At 37.1% G+C, this 18626-nt stretch overlaps 2 protein-coding genes across 2 annotated transcripts; both read right to left on the reverse strand.

The window, feature by feature from the left end:
• Window positions 1–11350: 11350 nt before the first annotated feature.
• On the reverse strand, window positions 11351–12850 carry LOC113780396 (protein FAR1-RELATED SEQUENCE 5-like). Its single transcript, XM_027326201.1, has one exon. The coding sequence runs from the start codon at window positions 12848–12850 to the stop codon at window positions 11351–11353; it is 1500 nt and encodes a 499-aa protein (XP_027182002.1).
• A 71-nt stretch (window positions 12851–12921) lies between these two features.
• Window positions 12922–14097, reverse strand: LOC113780397 (protein FAR1-RELATED SEQUENCE 5-like). The gene has a single exon (XM_027326202.1). It carries the CDS (start codon window positions 14095–14097, stop codon window positions 12922–12924), a length of 1176 nt encoding a protein of 391 aa, XP_027182003.1.
• Window positions 14098–18626: the final 4529 nt, after the last annotated feature.

The raw sequence follows: 18626 nt of genomic DNA on the forward strand, positions 1-18626 counted from the left end.
TGAGCTGTATAATATTGCTGTTAGTAGCCAACGAAGGATATTGAAGATTGCAGAAATCCTCTCCTCTCAGCCGAGAGCAAAAGCTTCCACTTCTGGGACTGAAGCATTGGACAAAGGAAAAAAACCTGTACAGGAGGACTATACAATGCACAAGAGTCCTGATACCGAAGAAGAGCCGGAATTTCAATCTGCCGAAGAAGGGGCAGACGACGAGGATGATGATGCTGAAGAAATTGATGCAGAAGGGTCTGATGAAGACGAGCATAATGCAGCGCAGGCCGAGAAAGACGATGCCAATACGAGGACAAATATTGAAGGTATCCAAGATCCAGAGCTGAATGAAGATGTAATGGACGTGGAGAATCCAATTCCTACCTCATCAGTCGTACCCGATAACAGCAGTCGCGGATCGGAACAAGGGACCACCATGACAACAACTGCGCAAGGAAGCATTATACAGCTTCAAGAGCAAGAGCAGGAGCAATACAGGTCAAACGTCATAGAACCTGCCGAAGAGGGTCAATGTACGGTGCAACCACCTTTGCACGCCAGTGCATCGACGTCACACATGCTTGAGCAAGAAATGCCACGAAAGTTGCGATCATATGGTCGAAAGCGGAAAGGTTGGTATACTGTTATTATTCATAAGGTTGTAATTCATGTACTATGACTGTAACATCTATTATCATATACGGTAACTGTGTTTATACCATCATGATGCTACGTACACGGGTCTGAACTCTGGCTTGTCATCATCGAAAACTTGTTAAGCATACTGTCATACCCTGTCCGATATGAAACACATATGAAGTTGATGTAACAAACGTAATTAGGCATATTATGAAAGTATGACTTTATTGATGTTAAGAAGTTAGTGTGTTTCGAAAAATGTTAGTTACATTGCAGTGTAAAAATGTTACAAAATTGTTATTGAAAAGTTACAGTGTGTTTAAAAATTGTTACTAAAAAATGTGGAAACTTATAGATTTAAAATTAGTATGTTTGAAGAATGTTTACAGTGTGCTTGAAGTTTGTCACGAAATAGTAACCTGAAAGTTACAGTTTGCTCTATTGAATACACAACTCCATATTCGCGGATCGTTAGCCACGGAATTTATTTTGAAAATTTATCACAACTGTTTGAAAAGTGTTAGTTACAGTGTGTTTGAAGAGTTGTACAAATAGTTCTTAGGACAGTTACATTGCATTTGAAAAATAATCGATTGGTGTTTGATGACTGCTAATTGCATTGTGTCTGAAGAATGAAGCAAAATACCTTATAATTTGTTAGACGACAACAAATGAATATCATATGAAATGCATGTTATTTGTCTTTTGTAGGAGGCCTTGACGTTGAGGTGAAGCACAAGTCTACACGTGCAACAAAGAAGAGCACTGTTCTGCGGTCAGCAGAGTTCATTCTACCAGCACCTGTGACAGTTAGCCTATACGAAAAAAATGTGGCTGCATATGCATGGGATCCGGACCAAAATCCCAAGTAAGATTCTTGACAAAACTATTAATTCGATCTTGTGATCCATTCACTACAATAAGTACGCGTGTGGTTCATAATAAGATGGCATAGAAAAACAGATTGAATATGGATGAGATTCGAGTTCATATACATTAGTCAGATTTTCGTGTTTTGGAGTAGGAGTAATAATTATTAGTAAATCGTTTAATTGTGTCCTGGATGTGATAGGGACATACTTGTTCAAATGTATCAATTTTCGCTGACTCGGCTTGACTTGAAGACAATGGAAAATGGCATGCATGTGTCTAATCGGGTCAGTAATTCATTACTTTTAGTCAAAAAGTTTGATTATGTATCTATTGATAGGAATAGTCATACGTAAACTCACCCCAGCAACACTCAATTATATGTTTTGATCACCATTTGCCATTGATTAGGTGATTGATATGTTTGCCCGTCTCATGAATTGGGGTGGAAGAACTGCCAAAATTAGGAAACTTGAACGCTACATCGTAGAACCTGTTGCAGTTGTGAGTTTGAAATTTGGACTGCATCCTACAGTTGTGTTAAAGATGCTCATCATCATATCTGAATTGGTATTACGATCCAACGCACCATTATTAATGTCTTCTATGCACCTTTCACTCGGCTATGTTATTGGTTGCAGGAAGGAATTTTAAAAATGGGAAAATTCGACAAGCTCTCTGATGCCAGCTTATCTGCTAAGCTTCTAAAGCTCTTCAAGGTTCGCAATAACAATACGGGGGTTGATCCTGCAAATTGTGATTGGGTATGCAATTATCAGTTTTAATCCAAAACTTCTTATGTGACTGTTAAACATTCAAAACATAGTCATACTCGGTTATGTAGAATGACCTGTCTGACCTTTTTCATACCTCATTTGGCGCAGATACTTGTGCCAGTATGCATAGAGGGGTCTTGGTTTGTCTACAGCTTTGGTGTCTCAGAGAAAGAAGTGCACGTGCTAGACCCTGATAGCAGTCAAGCAAAGAGCAAAGACATTAGTGTACTGAATCGACTGGTATGTTGGACAAATTGCTAAATGCATTACACGACATGACAGTGACACATTAGTGGATTGTAATCAGTTTTACATAATCTTTGGTGATATAGAAACGTTCACTGGGTTTGGTCGTGGCGGCAAAGTTTGGCAAGGAAATTGACTTCTCCAGTTTCGGATTTTCTGTTGCCGATGTCCCTCATCACTCACCCAACAAAGTGTAAATAGTTTGACTTCTCCCGTCATTATTGTTAGAGCGTGTACTAAGTTTTTTGTCCAACATATATACCATAACTGACTAATGAGAAGACAACGTGACCAGGTGTGACAGTGGTGTTTTCGTTATGACATTCCTAGAGCATTGGAGCGGAAGGTTGGCTGTTCGGCTTACAGAGGTATTACAATTGATATCCCTTTTCTCCCTACAATCCATCTGAAATTGATTTAATGCTTGTTACCTCGGCACTCAACTATGCTAATTCCTACCTCTTGTGCTGATAGGAAAATGTTGGCAAGTATCGAGTGCTGTACACAGCTCGATTGTGTAACTCAGCGGAGAACTCAAAGTTTCCGGACAGCTTCGCAAACCTGCAAGTACCTAAACGGGCGCAGTTGAATGTTGGTAATGCCTGATTTATAAGTATTCATGACTGGGAGAGAAAGAAATTCACAAAATTGTATTTGACGTGCTTTTGTATATTATTACATGTGTATTACAGCTTTTGGATTACTGTAACTAATTTTATTATGGAGTCTACTCAGAAGGACCTTTCTTTTGAGACAGTAGTTTTGTTTTTCTGGAGACATTAGCATCAATACTGATTAGCAATTTTTATCGTGGTGCTGTTTATTTATCATTTGTGGCCATAAATTCTGAATTTGATTCAGATTTTCTATTGACACTAGAATAATGTCAGTAATAACATTAACGGAGCATTAATTGGTTCAATTGTGTCGTGAATCTATGGTTCAAAGATGCTCATCGTGACTCTGTGCCAACTATACTAGAACCTACATTGAACAATGTGTAACTATAGAACAAGCGCCCAATTAGTTTGTTGCAAAATTAGTTATTGAAAAGTTACAGTTTGAAAATTAATACAAAACTTCATATATAACTGCTGGTAGTTACAAAGTGTTTGTAGGTTGTTAGCACAAGAATTATTGGGAAGTTACAGTGTTTTGTATGACTGTAACAAAATAGTTATTTGGGAAGTTACAGTTTGAAAATTAATACAAAACTTCATATTTGAAAACTGTTAGTTACGATGTGTTTGTACGTTGTTACAAAATAGTTTTGGGAAAGTTATAGTGTGTTCGTAGAATGTTACAGAATAGTTAGTTGGGAAGTTGCAGTTTGAAAATTAATATAAAACTCCATATTTGAAAACTGTTAATTAAAAAGTGTTTGTAGGTTGTTACAAAATAGTTTTTTAAAAGTTACAGTGTGCTCGCTAACTATTACAAAATAGTTAGTTGGAAAGTTGCAGTTTGAAAATTAATACAAAAGTCCATATTTGAAGTCTGTTGGTTACGAAGTGTTTGTAAATTGTTACAAAATAGTTATTGGGAAGTTACAGTATGTTCGAAAATCGTTACAAAACAGTTACTCGCAAGGGGATAGTTTGAAAATTTTTACAAAACTCCATATTTGAAAATTGTTAGTTACGAAGTATTTGTAGGTTGTTACAAAATAGTTATTGGGAAGTTGAATGTTATTAAAGACTATTACAAAATGCTTCAATGGGAAGTTAGAGTGTGAAAATTAATACAAAACTCCATGTTTGATGATTGCATGCTACAGTGTGCTTATAGGTTGTTACAAAATACTTATTGTGACAAATGACGAATGGCATTCAAATAAAATAGTTTATTTGAAAACAGTTCGAAAATGGCATGCATGTGTCGAATCGGCTCAGTAGTTTATTACATTTATTCAAAAAGTTTGATTATCAATTTAGTTATTGGATTAGTGATACGTAAACCCAATTCTTACAGTCAATTACATGTTTTGGGTTTTGTGTATGTCTTCAAAAAACATGTTACTTATTCTATACTTACTAATTCTCCAGAATTTAGTTACTAGCTTATATCGTTTCTTGCCACATATTAACTCCCACCTATGTGTACGTCCGTGTTAGCTCATGATCGACACACAATCATTAATTCAACAGAAGGTTAAAACACTAAAGCTTATGTGACCCAAAAGGAGTTTTAGATCATTCAAATGTCTTCATCGAGCAATTTTGGTGGCGGATCTACTGAGTTAAGGTACCAATATCGGTACTGCCACTGCGGAAAAAGGGCTAGGCTGAAGATCGTGGAGTCACAGAAACCAACGAAGGGGTTGCTGTACTTCTATTGTGAAGGAAAAACTTGTGCTTTTTTCGCTTGGTGTCATCCAATAGGGAGGAATCATGAGCAAGTTCAGGCTAACTACTGCCCTCCCTCACCGAATCGACAAGCAATAAGTAGAGAAAGCTCCTTCGACAGTCCCGGAACAGTGCAAAATGAACCAAACTCTTTCCCGTATCATGTGCATCGAATCGAACAAGATATTCGACAAATGAAAACCTTCATGATGATATCGGTAGCGGTCGCCTTTCTGTTGATCGTAATAGCAATTTTTCACTGACAGCACTTTCAATTTTTCGCCCCATATGATATAAACTTCGCCTGTAGTTTGTCGGAGATGTATCCTTCATAGGCAAAGTTACACTGACATCCTAGTACTGTTGACTTTCCATTTTGGCAGGTGATCTAGAAGATAGAGTAAACAGTAGATCCAGTCGTATAGTTGTATGAAACTGGTGAAGTCACACTATTAGTTTTTTGTGGAGTTATATGATTGCTCTTTTATCTGAAATCACCTGTGTTGTTCAATTGTTTTGTGTTAATGACTCCAACTAATTAATTGTATAATGATGCACAAATGGTTACCTTAATTGTAAATTGTTACAATTCGTACGTTCTTACTTACAGCTTTGTTCGTCCTAAGTTACAACATTCAGTGAATTAGTTGTAAAATTGAAAATCTTTAATAAAGCATCAGGAGCAGAAGGAGGTGCTTATTCAGGTGCTTATTCAGGTACTATCACATTGTGGGTCATTGAATGACCAAGGCCATTCAGTTTTACACATCTGACTCTGGGCCAAAAAATTGACATTCATTGTGAGATTTTATGCACAATGTTTTACGTATTACTGTGTATGCACATTGTCGAAATTAAGGTCACTGATGTGTAACTATGTATTCACATCGGTAGCCTTAATGTTGCAATACAGGTCTTACCATGATAAAAACTGTAAAATTTATTTTATTTTCTGATGCTGATTAGTAACACGACGTAACACTTATTAAGAGTATCGATACTAAAAATATAGTTCAACATTTTGTCCATACGATTGACAAACTGTTCATATATTGTTACAATTCGTAAGTTCTTATTTACCTCTTTGTTTGTTCTGAGTTACAACATATATAAAATTTGTAGTCGAATTTGAAATCCCCTATAGAGCATTGGAGCAGAAGGAGGTACGAACCGCTCATAGAGGTAGTAAATTTGGATCATACACTGACCAAGGCCATAGAGTGTTACACATCTGACTCTTGGCTAAGAAACTGTTGTTTTGGGCTGTCATACCTCCCTGTGACAGTGTAACTGTGTATGCACACAGTGAAACGTACATGAATCTAATGTGTAACTCTGTATATAGGTGCTCTCTTAAAAGTTGGTGTACAGGACCAAAACATGATAAAAGCTGCAAACATGTGTTGAAGTCTGTAAACGATTAGCAACAGCACGTAACACGTATATTCACTGTCGGTACTACAAATCTGGCGCTTTGTACGTAACTAAACTTATTCGACATGGTTCAGGCACTGCATGTGGGTCTACAGTCTCTTCTCCCGTGATGTACTAGTTGCCCTCATATGCGTTCGGGAAGATCTCACTATTTTAATGAGATGTTCGAGAAGGTCTCGCTACGCAATATTTTGGGGTTCGAAACGATCATCGTAACTATTCTCAATAGATACTTAATAAAGTGTCTAAGAAATTTAATGTGTCAGTGGGAGGAATTATCGTTTCTACCAAGGGCAATAGCACAAACAAGAGAAGAGGAAAGGTTCATCGAATATTAACTAGTTGTATTATCACTAGTTGTAATATCGGGGAATATCTAGTTGGAATATTATTCAGTTTTAAATAGAGCAGACGAAAAGCTGCTGATAGCAAATTCATTAGTTATAATAAATTGTAACATACAGCTAATTGGATGTAACGCAATCCGTACATAGTGAAACGTACAGGTCACTGATGTGTAACTGTTTATCCACATGACCCTTAATATTGGTGTACAGGTCATTTCATGACAAAAGCTGCATAATTTGTTTTATTGTGCGAACAGATTTGACACAATTCAATGGCATGCATCGAACTCTACAGCTTCCACTGCAACGACAAAATTGTTTGGCCTGGAATGCGTTGTCCAGTGATAGTTTACCACATTGTGAGGGTCCTGCGGACTATAAAAGGGGGCGGTTGCAGAAGTATATCCCTCAACAACAAAATTTTTCTGTCCACCTTTCATTACTACACAAACATTTTCCATTTTCAATAACTTCACACTTCCCATTTCTTTCTACTGAAGGGTGGCAATGAACCCGTGCATGAAATTTATTATTAGTATTCTTCAACCCTCCTCTAACCTCAATTGCAGTGTCATCAATAGAGGGTTCACACAGAAATCAAGCTCTTGGGTGCCAAATAGCAGCTAGTAGGTTGCATGATGTTCGAGAAGATCTCGCTAATTTAATGAGATATTCGAGAAGGCCTCGCTACATCAATTGTTTTGAGGTTCGAATCGACCATCTCTATGTTCTCAATAGACACTTACTAAAGGGTCTAAAAAATTATATGCAGAGAAGAGGAAAAGTTCATCGGATATTAACTTGTTGTAGTATCACTAGTTGTAATATCAGGGAATTTCTAGTTGTAATATCAGTAGTTTTAACTAGATAAGACGAAAAACTGCCGTTTGCATATTCGTTAGTTGTAATGAATTGTAACATATACATAACTGGTTGTAACTCAACATGTACATGGCGTAATCAAAATTTGTTGCATTTTAAATATTAGTTACCCTACTTTCAAATTACTTGTCCCAACGAAGTATCATGTTCTTCTGCGAAACTGTTACTTATTATGTGGTCATGTGGAACCAAACCAAGCCGCCAATCGTAAGTTCATTTCTATATTGAAAGAGTAATACCTATTGAAGTGCCTGTAATACTATCTGTAATACTTATCGTTAATATAATTGTAAACAAATTGTCTAAATTTTAACATATAGGCAAATGACAAGGTGCCTGTACAAGCACATCAATAAGCGGTAACAGCTTATTAACGTCCTGTAACGTACATATGCTAGTGGCAACTTCTTGTTACACTTGAAAAGTAAGGTGACTGACGAATAATTGGGAATTCACCTGACCCAATTGTTGTTGGAGTACAGGTTATGACCCAATCAAATTAAACCATTATTTCATCAACACACTATACATTTGACTAAACGTTGAGTCTATTCTCTCGTTAATAGGTGGTTGTCATGCCTTCATCTAATCACCCAGGAGTACTATCCCGTGGAGAACAACATGAAATGACATAGCAAGCAGTTGGTCAAGTTGCCAGAAGAAACCATTTACTATGTATGGTCTCAAATAGGTGCTCTGTTAAAAATTTCTACCTCTTTTTTTCTCCCACCTAATTCTTTATCAGTAGATACTTGTAACATCCAACCAAAAAGCAGTAGGTATTAGCATAGTCATGCAATCCACAAACGAAGGATCTCATACAAGCTCACCATCAAATGTTCGGCAAAAAAGATGAAAAGTATCGTTGGATCCAACAAATGCCATAAGCAAGTACGAAACACCAGATGGGAGGATTTTATATGGTACCAAACGCGAGTTCAGGAACGCTCCACTTAACACCAACAACTCTCTGGGACTAGCTGGTCACATTTTTAAAAATACCGTCAACGATCATCTACCGTCTGGCTATTTCGTTATGGACCATGAACCCATATGGGAGCCTGTTCGTGAGCGAAAAATGGAATTAGAGGTATTTTGTCGCTGGCATGGCATCCGCGTCCCGAGAACAAGGTCAGCGGATCTTGTTATAGGACCACAAGCCAATGATGCAAGCGTATTACATAGACTACAGCGAGAAGTTATGCAGATGGAGCGTAGGCTTCACAGGTTCCACGAGATCCAGGCCGCAAAAAGACATGGTATTGGAAAACATTTTGATGTTCAACACATTTTAGTAGATCCTAGGCTTATATCGGACCCGGACCTATCTGACTTTACTAAATCAAGCGACGATGACTTTCAAAGGTACATACCCCATTGTCTAATGCATGACGGCGTTCCCAGGTGTTGTATGGGATACAACTGATAACAAGGGATGTAGTTCAATGTTTGTTAGGGTAGCGGTAAAACTATACTCATTATAATCTCTACTCAAATAAATTGCTTACCATATTTGGATATTAATCATGCCTGTTACTCAGTCGTAACTAGTTGTAACGTAACAGTAACAGATCCCTAACTGGTTGTAACCCATTGTGTACTGTTCGTTATTCCTTTTTGTTGCATTGTAAAACTTCATTTTAACGTTACAAATTAGTTCTCCAAGGAATCATTTTCTTATGCGCACCTATTACCTAGACGTGGTCGTGACCTGGTTTGATCATAATTTAATTAACCTAAAAACTTGTAATACCAATTGATGTGCCTGTGATATATCATGTCAATGGTGCACTAAATTCGTCAAGCGATGCAAAACAAATGGCCTAAATGATAATGTTTTATAAAAATAGCCCAATAATAATTCGAATTTATCATCATAACAAAATCAAGACAATTTAGACTTTAGATTGTGTTATCTTATACATCGTACCTTTGACGGTGCGATCTATGCCAATAAATATGTTATTAAGCTATGCAATTGAACGTAGTAGAATGATATACATATCACGACAACCATTCAACTGTTATGGTCGATTTAGTGAAAAATATCCGATCACAAAAAACACGTTCAATTCTATTGTAAAATTGTTACTTCAATTTTCTACCAACTTTATAATTTTCTAACAATTTTATACAACCCAATACAAACTATTGATGACTACTAACACTAGATGCGATTACAATTGTAATCCACTTGTCTAAATTTGAAAAGAGTGAAACATCAATGGTGCCTGTATAACCTCGTCAATAAGTTGTAACAACTTATTAACTGCTTGTAATGTACATATGCAACATTCTCAGGTTGGGACAACCACTTAATGTCTCGTTGAAAATATATAGTTACACATCATTCATCAACCTCATTCTGGGGGGAGGCGACGTCAACGCGTAGTTGCAATCCCTGTGTGTTATTTCTTCCCTGAAATGGGTAACGATGGCAAATCAACAAATATTATTAATAAAACATACGATTAATGATATACGATGTCCAAGTCTCCAATTAATAACATTACATAAATATGTGCTGTAACGATAAAAGTTTATCACCTGAGGTGATGGTGCAAATACATGATATGCATCAACATCACAGTGTGTTGAAATTGCCCAACGCTCCTCCTACATTATATAGTATAAGTAATCGACTGTCAACAAATCATTACCAGTGCCTATATTGCTCACTTATAAAGTTAAATTGGACTAGACATTATAACAAAAATGATATATCAGACCATTAAGACATCTCTGATGGAGTTATGCTTGGAAAAAATAGGAAATCTGGGATGCATCCATTCTGTAGGGACACTTGCAGGAGGCCCCTGATTAGCCAAACGGTGGATCTTGAAATAATAAAAAATAATACGTTATTAAAGCGAGCATACGTTAACTACATAATTTGCATGATTTGACAGCCTTCGGGAGCCCACCGTTACAATTAAAGAAAAAAATGTAGCTCTACTACATGAACAAGAAGGTTTTATTTTAACTACTAAATGTATGCATACCGTTTGACTTTCATCGATATCGGGAGCAACAACATTTGGAGGACCATTCACTGTCTGACTCATTGAATGCGTCTACAAGTTTCGTATGGGCCAAATCATTGTATAAGACAAACAAAATACGTATATCAGGAGGGATGACGGCCGTAACAACATTATCACACAATGTAACATCAATGTAACTATTTATGCTATTAGAAACATCCAAATAAAAGTAAGAGTCATGTCCATTTTATACTAACCGAAACAGAGTCAGTAGATGAACGGCATCCCATAAACATGTATTCCTCAAATGAAACCGATGTCGGCTCCGATTCTGAGACCTACAGTATTGACACGGCAATAATATTATTTCATAATGAATGTTACCTAAACTTTAGTTAATAGTATAACAATAACTTAGTTTTAGCATAAATGTTCCCCAAGTACCAAAATTTGATCCATACCGTAGTCTGTGTAGTTCTTGATAATCTAGATTTTCTTTTTACTCTGTCAAATTTATCGACCCAACTTCGCATCACTCTACTTTTCTTCCCACCGCCTCGTTTTTTAATGCCTCTTGCGACTACTGCCTCCCCCATTTCATTTACAATTTCAATTTTATCTCGTTCCTCCATATTCAGATTTTTTTGATTTTGCAAAGGTTGCTCTTCGCTTTCTGAGAGGAGGAGCTCAACTCTCTTTGACAAATCGGATATGACAGTGATTGCTACTTTGCTGGTGTCCTCCGACATTGCTGCTCGAGTTGCGACCTTAATCATGGCTGGAGCGAGCTCCCGATAACGAGTTGAAATCATTACTTTAGAATCAGCCACAACTTCCTATCCTCGCCGATCAAAACAGTCTCCAGCCCGAGCTCTTTTTGTCCATCGCCTCTTAATGTATTCAGGAGGAATTATTTTTATGCCCACGGTATCAAACACCTTCAACGCGTGCCCACATAAAATGCCTTCATTCTCGTATTTTTTGCAACTGCAACGTACACTTAGATCATTCCGATTGAATACTACTGTTCTTTCAGGTCCTCCATCATACCTCATGACCGCAAACTCCACAAACATCGCTGCATCTTGTTGTCTCAATATAACCATAGCTGTTGACTCGCCATATTCATTTTGGAATGCAACAAATACGGTTGGTGAATACGTCTCTGATGCATGCACAAGCATAGGTGTTTGCCTTAACCCTACCATGGGGAGCTTTTGCCTCATTTCATATTCTGCGATCAGTTCATTATGTCTCTTTTCATCAACCACCCGATTGAAATGTCTAAAGAACTGCACAAGGTCATGATCCAGTTTCAAATGATTTTTAATTGCTGCATTTAGGCTTTCGCTGAGTTGGGTGCTTCGCATTCCCGCGGTCCATCTTTCTTTCATCATGCACCTTGCCCATTTATCACGAATTCTATACAACCCGGAGAGCCATTCATTATTTTCAAGATTGTGTTTCTTCACCATCGCCTCCCACACCCTATTGAATTGTTCCACTTCTTCAAACTCATACATGCATGCACCAAACATGTATGGAAGATCACTATTTTCCTTGTAGTGATTGCCAAGATGTTTCATAAAATTACGCCTTATGTGAAACGTACATAGACCGTGAAATGTTTCAGGCATAACAACTGAAAGAGCGGCTGCCATGGCATGATCTTGGTCGGTTAGTATGGTACTTGGACGCTTTCCGCACATTGCTTCTAGAAATGTACCAAACACCCATTTGAAAGAATCTATAGTCTCATCATACATAAGGGCAGCACCGAATATCACAATTTGCCTATGTTGGTTAAAACCCACAAACACTCCAAGTGGCCGGTATTCTTTATTTGTTTTGTAGGTTGTGTCGAATGTGACTACGTCTCCAAAAAATTTGTAGTCAATTAACATTCCTGCATCAGCCCAAAAGATATTCGTTATCTGCTCTTCACAGTCCAGCTGTACGGCATGAAAAAACGATGGATTCTCGAGTGTTTGCTCTTGAAAATAATTCAGCATGCTACCTGCTTCTCCATATTTCAAACCTGCTTCTCCATATTTCAAACTCCTTTCCCGTCGAGTACGAAGATATCGTTTCAGGTCTTCCCGAGTATATCCCACATTTCCCATCCCACCTGCCTCCTTTCCCATAAGCTCATGACTCTGTTTCAATGAAAGCCCAGCGTCCTCGCTTATTTCAGCTTGGAATCCTTGAGTCTCGCTCACTTTTCTTTGTGATGGCATCATGTGCGCACATTGAGCAATGTGCAACTCATGGTTATGCTCTAAGACAAGGTCATGCACACGGTACTTCATTGTTCCTCTAAACAACACGATAACCATTTTAGCTCCACACCCTGTTTTCGTCGGCGCTCGTGTCCTCTTTGGCATCACATCACCTTCGTACTTGCGCTTTACACCTTCCTTGCAGCAACTATATCTCCGGAGAGCCATTCATTATTTTCAAGATTGTGTTTCTTCACCATCGCCTCCCACACCCTATTGAATTGTTCCACTTCTTCAAACTCATACATGCATGTACCAAACATGTATGGAAGATCACTATTTTCCTTGTAGTGATTGCCAAGATGTTTCATAAAATTACGCCTTATGTGAAACGTACATAGACCGTGAAATGTTTCAGGCATAACAACTGAAAGAGCGGCTGCCATGGCATGATCTTGGTCGGTTAGTATGGTACTTGGACGCTTTCCGCACATTGCTTCTAGAAATGTACCAAACACCCATTTGAAAGAATCTATAGTCTCATCATACATAAGGGCAGCACCGAATATCACAATTTGCCTATGTTGGTTAAAACCCACAAACACTCCAAGTGGCCGGTATTCTTTATTTGTTTTGTAGGTTGTATCGAATGTGACTACGTCTCCAAAAAATTTGTAGTCAATTAACATTCCTGCATCAGCCCAAAAGATATTCGTTATCTGCTCTTCACAGTCCAACTGTACGGCATGAAAAAATGATGGATTCTCGAGTGTTTGCTCTTGAAAATAATTCAGCATGCTACCTGCTTCTCCATATTTCAAACTCCTTTCCCGTCGAGTACGAAGATATCGTTTCAGGTCTTCCCGAGTATATCCCACATTTCCCATCCCACCTGCCTCCTTTCCCATAAGTTCATGACTCTGTTTCAATGAAAGCCCAGCGTCCTCGCTTATTTCAGCTTGGAATCCTTGAGCCTCGCTCACTTTTCTTTGTGATGGCATCATGTGCGCACATTGAACAATGTGCAACTCATGGTTATGCTCTAAGACAATGTCATGCACACGGTACTTCATTGTTCCTCTAAACAACACGATAACCATTTTAGCTCCACACCCTGTTTTCGTCGGCGCTCGTGTCCTCTTTGGCATCACATCACCTTCGTACTTGCGCTTTACACCTTCCTTGCAGCAACTATATCTCCTAGACGTGGTCACGCCGTCTTTGTCTTTATTCAGATAGTCTTTACGTACACTAAAACCCATTTTAAAGGCATATTTGTTGTAAAACTGGTACGCATCCTCTTCGCTGTTGAACTCCATTCCTAACTCAGGGGTCCCATCTTCTGCCAATTTGCTGCAATCCATTACTTCTGATCCTGCCAATTATGCATCAAACACCCTAATTTGCAACACTTCATGAATAGTATGTACATAAACGACAACATATATGTATATTACCATTCATAATGTGTTATGAATCATACATTACTCGTATACCAAATTCTATTATTACGCTATCAATATGATTAATGATTCACATCACCTTACTTTTACTCTAAGACAATCTGTGTACAAATACAACTCCATGTACACTAACTTATACGGATTGTAATGTATTGGTCACACGATGTAAGTCTATTTTAACTGTATGTACATCCACGCTGGTGATTATATTTTGATTCTAGATTCTTTAGCTCACTGGATCTTATGTCATTCGTTAATGACAACCGCATAAAATAGACTAAATAGTCTTTGTGTTTATTTAAATAGTCTTTGCGTACACTAAATCCCATTTTAAAGGCATATTTGTTGTAAAACTTGTACGCATCCTCTTCCATGTTGAACTCCATTCCTAACTCATGAGTCCCATCTTCTGCCAATTTCTCTACAATTATTACTTCTGCTCCTACCAATTATGCATCCAACACCATAATTTACAATAGTTCATGAATAGTATGTATGTAAACGACAACATAAGTGTGTATTACCGTTTATAATTTGTTATGTTACACATATTACTCGTATACCAAATTCTATTATTACTCCCATCGATATGATTAATGATTCACATCACTTTACTTTTACTCTAATACAATGGCATTATCTATGTACAAATATAACTCCATGTACACTAAGTTATACGGACTGTAATGTGTTTTTCACTCCATGTAAGTCTATTTTAACTATATGTACATCCACTCTGGTGATTATATTTAGGTTCTAGGTACTCTGTTTCATTGGACGTTATGTAATTCGTTACTGACAATCGCCTAAGCCAATTCCTGTGCATTTTCTACTATTTCTACATTTTCAGGGCCAAACAAGTATTTTTTACTCATTCTAATACATTTCTTACATAATGTAATTTACTTACAAAACCAGGTACATCTATTTATTATTCACATATATCTTTTCCTCTGCTTTTCCTAGGTCAAACCCCAGACCTCCATTTTATACACACTGCATACTCAACAGAGGGGCAAACTAAGATTGCGTGATGACCATGGACCAATACTAGTGGATGCACAAAGATTGTAATAGGGTGGTTATAACCTGTAACTTATCTACAGTAGCATGTACATTCATTCACTTGTTAAATAGTTCATCACTGCAAAACTGCACGCTCTCACACACACATACAGTACACATTGACTATTCTTCTATTATCTTCATATTATGTCTTTACTGAATCTAACATTCAGAAAAGTTGCTGGTATAAGATTCACAAAGTTGTTGATATGGTTGAATCACGTTACCTTGGCCCGTTGAGAGCTTTTTGTTTCACCGAATGCCCTTATGCACAGTTGCTTCTGCTATTAAGTTGCACAAAAAATGGTGGGCAACGTCAGATAATGAATTTCCTTTTTAATTCGCTTCTACCTTGCCGCCTGTCTTGCCCACATTGCTCATACAATTTCTGAAGAGATCGTTGGCCTTCTTTTACAGCATTCTAACTGTTTGCCTTCTTCCTTCTTCTTCTGATGCCATAACCCAACTCTCTCCAACTAATTTCACGTCAGCCAAGCAACAATGACATACCCAGCTTGCTTTCTTCTCTCGGTTTTGTTTTGTGCGGCTAATTCAAATTTTCAATTTCATTTTCAAAATTTCAATTCTTCCGTTTAGAGGAAACGGAGTCCGTCAATCTTTTTTTTTTTTCTTTCGTCAAACGGTGACGTTTTTTTCCTTCAACACAACCAGTTGACGTGGCTTATTTTGCTCCATTCCTTGGAGCTTGTGAGGGGACCGTTCAGGAGCGGTCCTTCTGAGGACCGCTCCTGCCCCGTATCCCCAAAATGTGGGTGTGATAGACTGTTGGAAACTTGTCGGGTAGTTTATCCGATTGCAAACTAAAGGAAACCTTGAGATAAGGAATTCCACTTCCGTAAAGGATGGGGCTGATTGAAATCAGTAATTGAGGCATGTTTGAGACGGTGTTAATGTGTGAGAGCTATTAAGTATTATTATCTTATTTCTATTTCCATAAAGTTGCTTTCAAAGTCATTTCAAAAGGTTGGTTTCTAAGATATTTCACGCTAATTAATTATGTAGGATTTGTTAAGACACCTTTTCTGCTTATTGATAAATCATAAATACTTTTCCTACAGTTACGAGTTACGACTACTGATTGCAGTTATTAAATTTGCATTAATCTTGTAACAACGTCATAGGTTATTAAATTTGTACTAATCTCATCCTGTCTCTCACATTTAGTTGTTTATACTCCTTCTCCGCTAGCTACCAATCCTTAATGCTTTGGATTTTGGTTTTTCTTTCAAACTACAAATAATAAGAAATAATCGTTCAAGTAATCTCGTATTTTTCTTTAATCCAAAAATGTCTGGTGTTGTCTCTGTTTCTTTTACATGTTGAAATTCTCCATATCTTCGGTTTGATATTTTTTCTCTCCCTTTTCACTGATTTTAATGCATGATTTGTTTGACATATTTACTTATTGATAGCAGGTAATGCCAGCATCTCAAAGGAATTGCAGTTGGAAAATTGGATTACTTGGTTTTAGCAATATGTATGAATCAAAACTAAATTGGCTCGGGATGATTTTTGTGCTCAAATTGACGCTCCTTCTCATCAAAGGTGAATTTCTAGTCCAAGGAAAGAAATAGTGAAAGAACAAACAAATATTAGTAATAAAAGCATTTTTTTTTCTATGATAATACTAATAGAGTTACTGGAAATTATTTTTCTGGTAGGAAGATTATATTTTATCTAGGTGTATTTGAGTATTGATATTGCAAAAGATCCTAGTAGGAAGATAATTGATGCTTTAGGGTTGGGTGGATTAAAAGCACTCTAAGATTAGTTTCACCAGTTCCAAGTCAATAAATACAATTAAAGGACAGAGAGTGTTGATCAACTAGTACTCGGAATCATTAGCAAATTAAAGGATGATGGTTTTTTTGTTGTTCTGAAGGTTGTAAATAAGAGCAATAGGGAATTGGTCTCTTTAGATTTATTGATAATACACAAATTCCTATTTATTACTACTCATGATGAGTGGATTATCTCCTTTAATTTTCTTTTGCTTTGTTGCACTTTCTTCTCAATTAAATGTTACAAATTGTTAAGTATTACTTCAATAGCTCTTTCACGGGTGGATTACCGCCTTGTATACTCTTTTGTTTCTTTTTTGTTTCGCTTTCTTCCACTTTCTTCTAAGAAATTTGTTAATTACTACGTCAATAACCCTTTCACCACATAGGTGCTAACCACACAAGTACTAACTCCTGCGCATCGCTCGGAATCTCTGTGACGCCCCGAAAAGTATGAGTGTGAGAACCCGAAAATTTTTTAATTTTCTATGGTTTATTTTATTTAATCGCCCGCCTTTTCTACATTTTCTTTATTAGAAAAATTCCCCAGATAAAGTTTATGAGCAAAGATAGTTTTAAAATGATTTTTCTAGTATCGGTTAGTTTTTGAGAAATTAAAAGCGTATTTTGGACGTGGGACCCGCTAGTGCGGTAAATGCATTATATTTTTGACAACTTGTTGGAATTTTGTATTAAGTGATATTATTTTACAAAGTGTTAAGATATTTGTATTGGAGAGACAAAAAGATAAGTTTTAAATCAAAAAGAGGACATGTGTCACCTTCTTATTCAAAGTTGGACTTTGACTAATTTGCATCACCTTTACTAAACCTCAAAAATTGACCAATTTCTCTCCATTTTAAGCTTGTCTTGGCCGAACCTCTTGGAGCAAAAATACAAGAAGAAAGCCTTCAACTCCAACTCCATTTCTTGCTCAATCTTGTGAATCAACCGTTAAACTTTCAAATTCCTCCACAAAAGTCACTTGTTTAGGAAGGTTGAAGGTAGTGGTGGAGTGATTAGAGAAGGCAAAGGACTAAGCTATCAACTTTCTTGATATTTCAAGGTTCATGTCTAGCAATCCTTTCTTTGTTCTTGATTATGCAAAATTAGTGACTTGTGATGGCTAAAGAGATGGTTTGATGGATTATATCTTGAGTTGTGGTTGACTTGATGAAGTTTTATAATTTTTGGGGATTTTTCTGTTTTAATATGAACATGATTGTGTGGCTATATATGATGATTGGAAATGGTATATAATGATTCTAGAAGGTGGAAAAAGTGGTGAATTGCAATCAGTTTCTGTTTTGGAAGAAATTTCAGAAAATTAGGTTTTGTGAAGGAACATTCTGCCCGAATTTTTAGCTCCTAGTTAGAGGCCGAATTGGCCTTAGATTAAAACATTAAAGTTGTAGGTAATGACATTTTAGAGGTGCCGACAAAATTTCAGGTCAATCGGAGTAGTGTAGAATGAGATAAGTCGAAATTACTATTGCTGTTGTGGTTTTACCCGAATGTAAGAATTGCGCCTGTAATTGGTTGTTTTGGCTGGAATTGCTTCCG

The sequence above is a fragment of the Coffea eugenioides genome, chromosome 8, assembly GCF_003713205.1.
Source record: "Coffea eugenioides isolate CCC68of chromosome 8, Ceug_1.0, whole genome shotgun sequence".
Lineage (NCBI taxonomy): Eukaryota > Viridiplantae > Streptophyta > Magnoliopsida > Gentianales > Rubiaceae > Coffea > Coffea eugenioides.

What these genes read in the sequence shown, in the direction of transcription:
- LOC113780396 (XM_027326201.1), bottom strand. Translation starts at nt 12,850, where the DNA reads ATGGTTATCGTGTTGTTTAGAGGAACAATGAAGTACCGTGTGCATGAC.
- LOC113780397 (XM_027326202.1), bottom strand. Translation starts at nt 14,097, where the DNA reads ATGGATTGCAGCAAATTGGCAGAAGATGGGACCCCTGAGTTAGGAATG.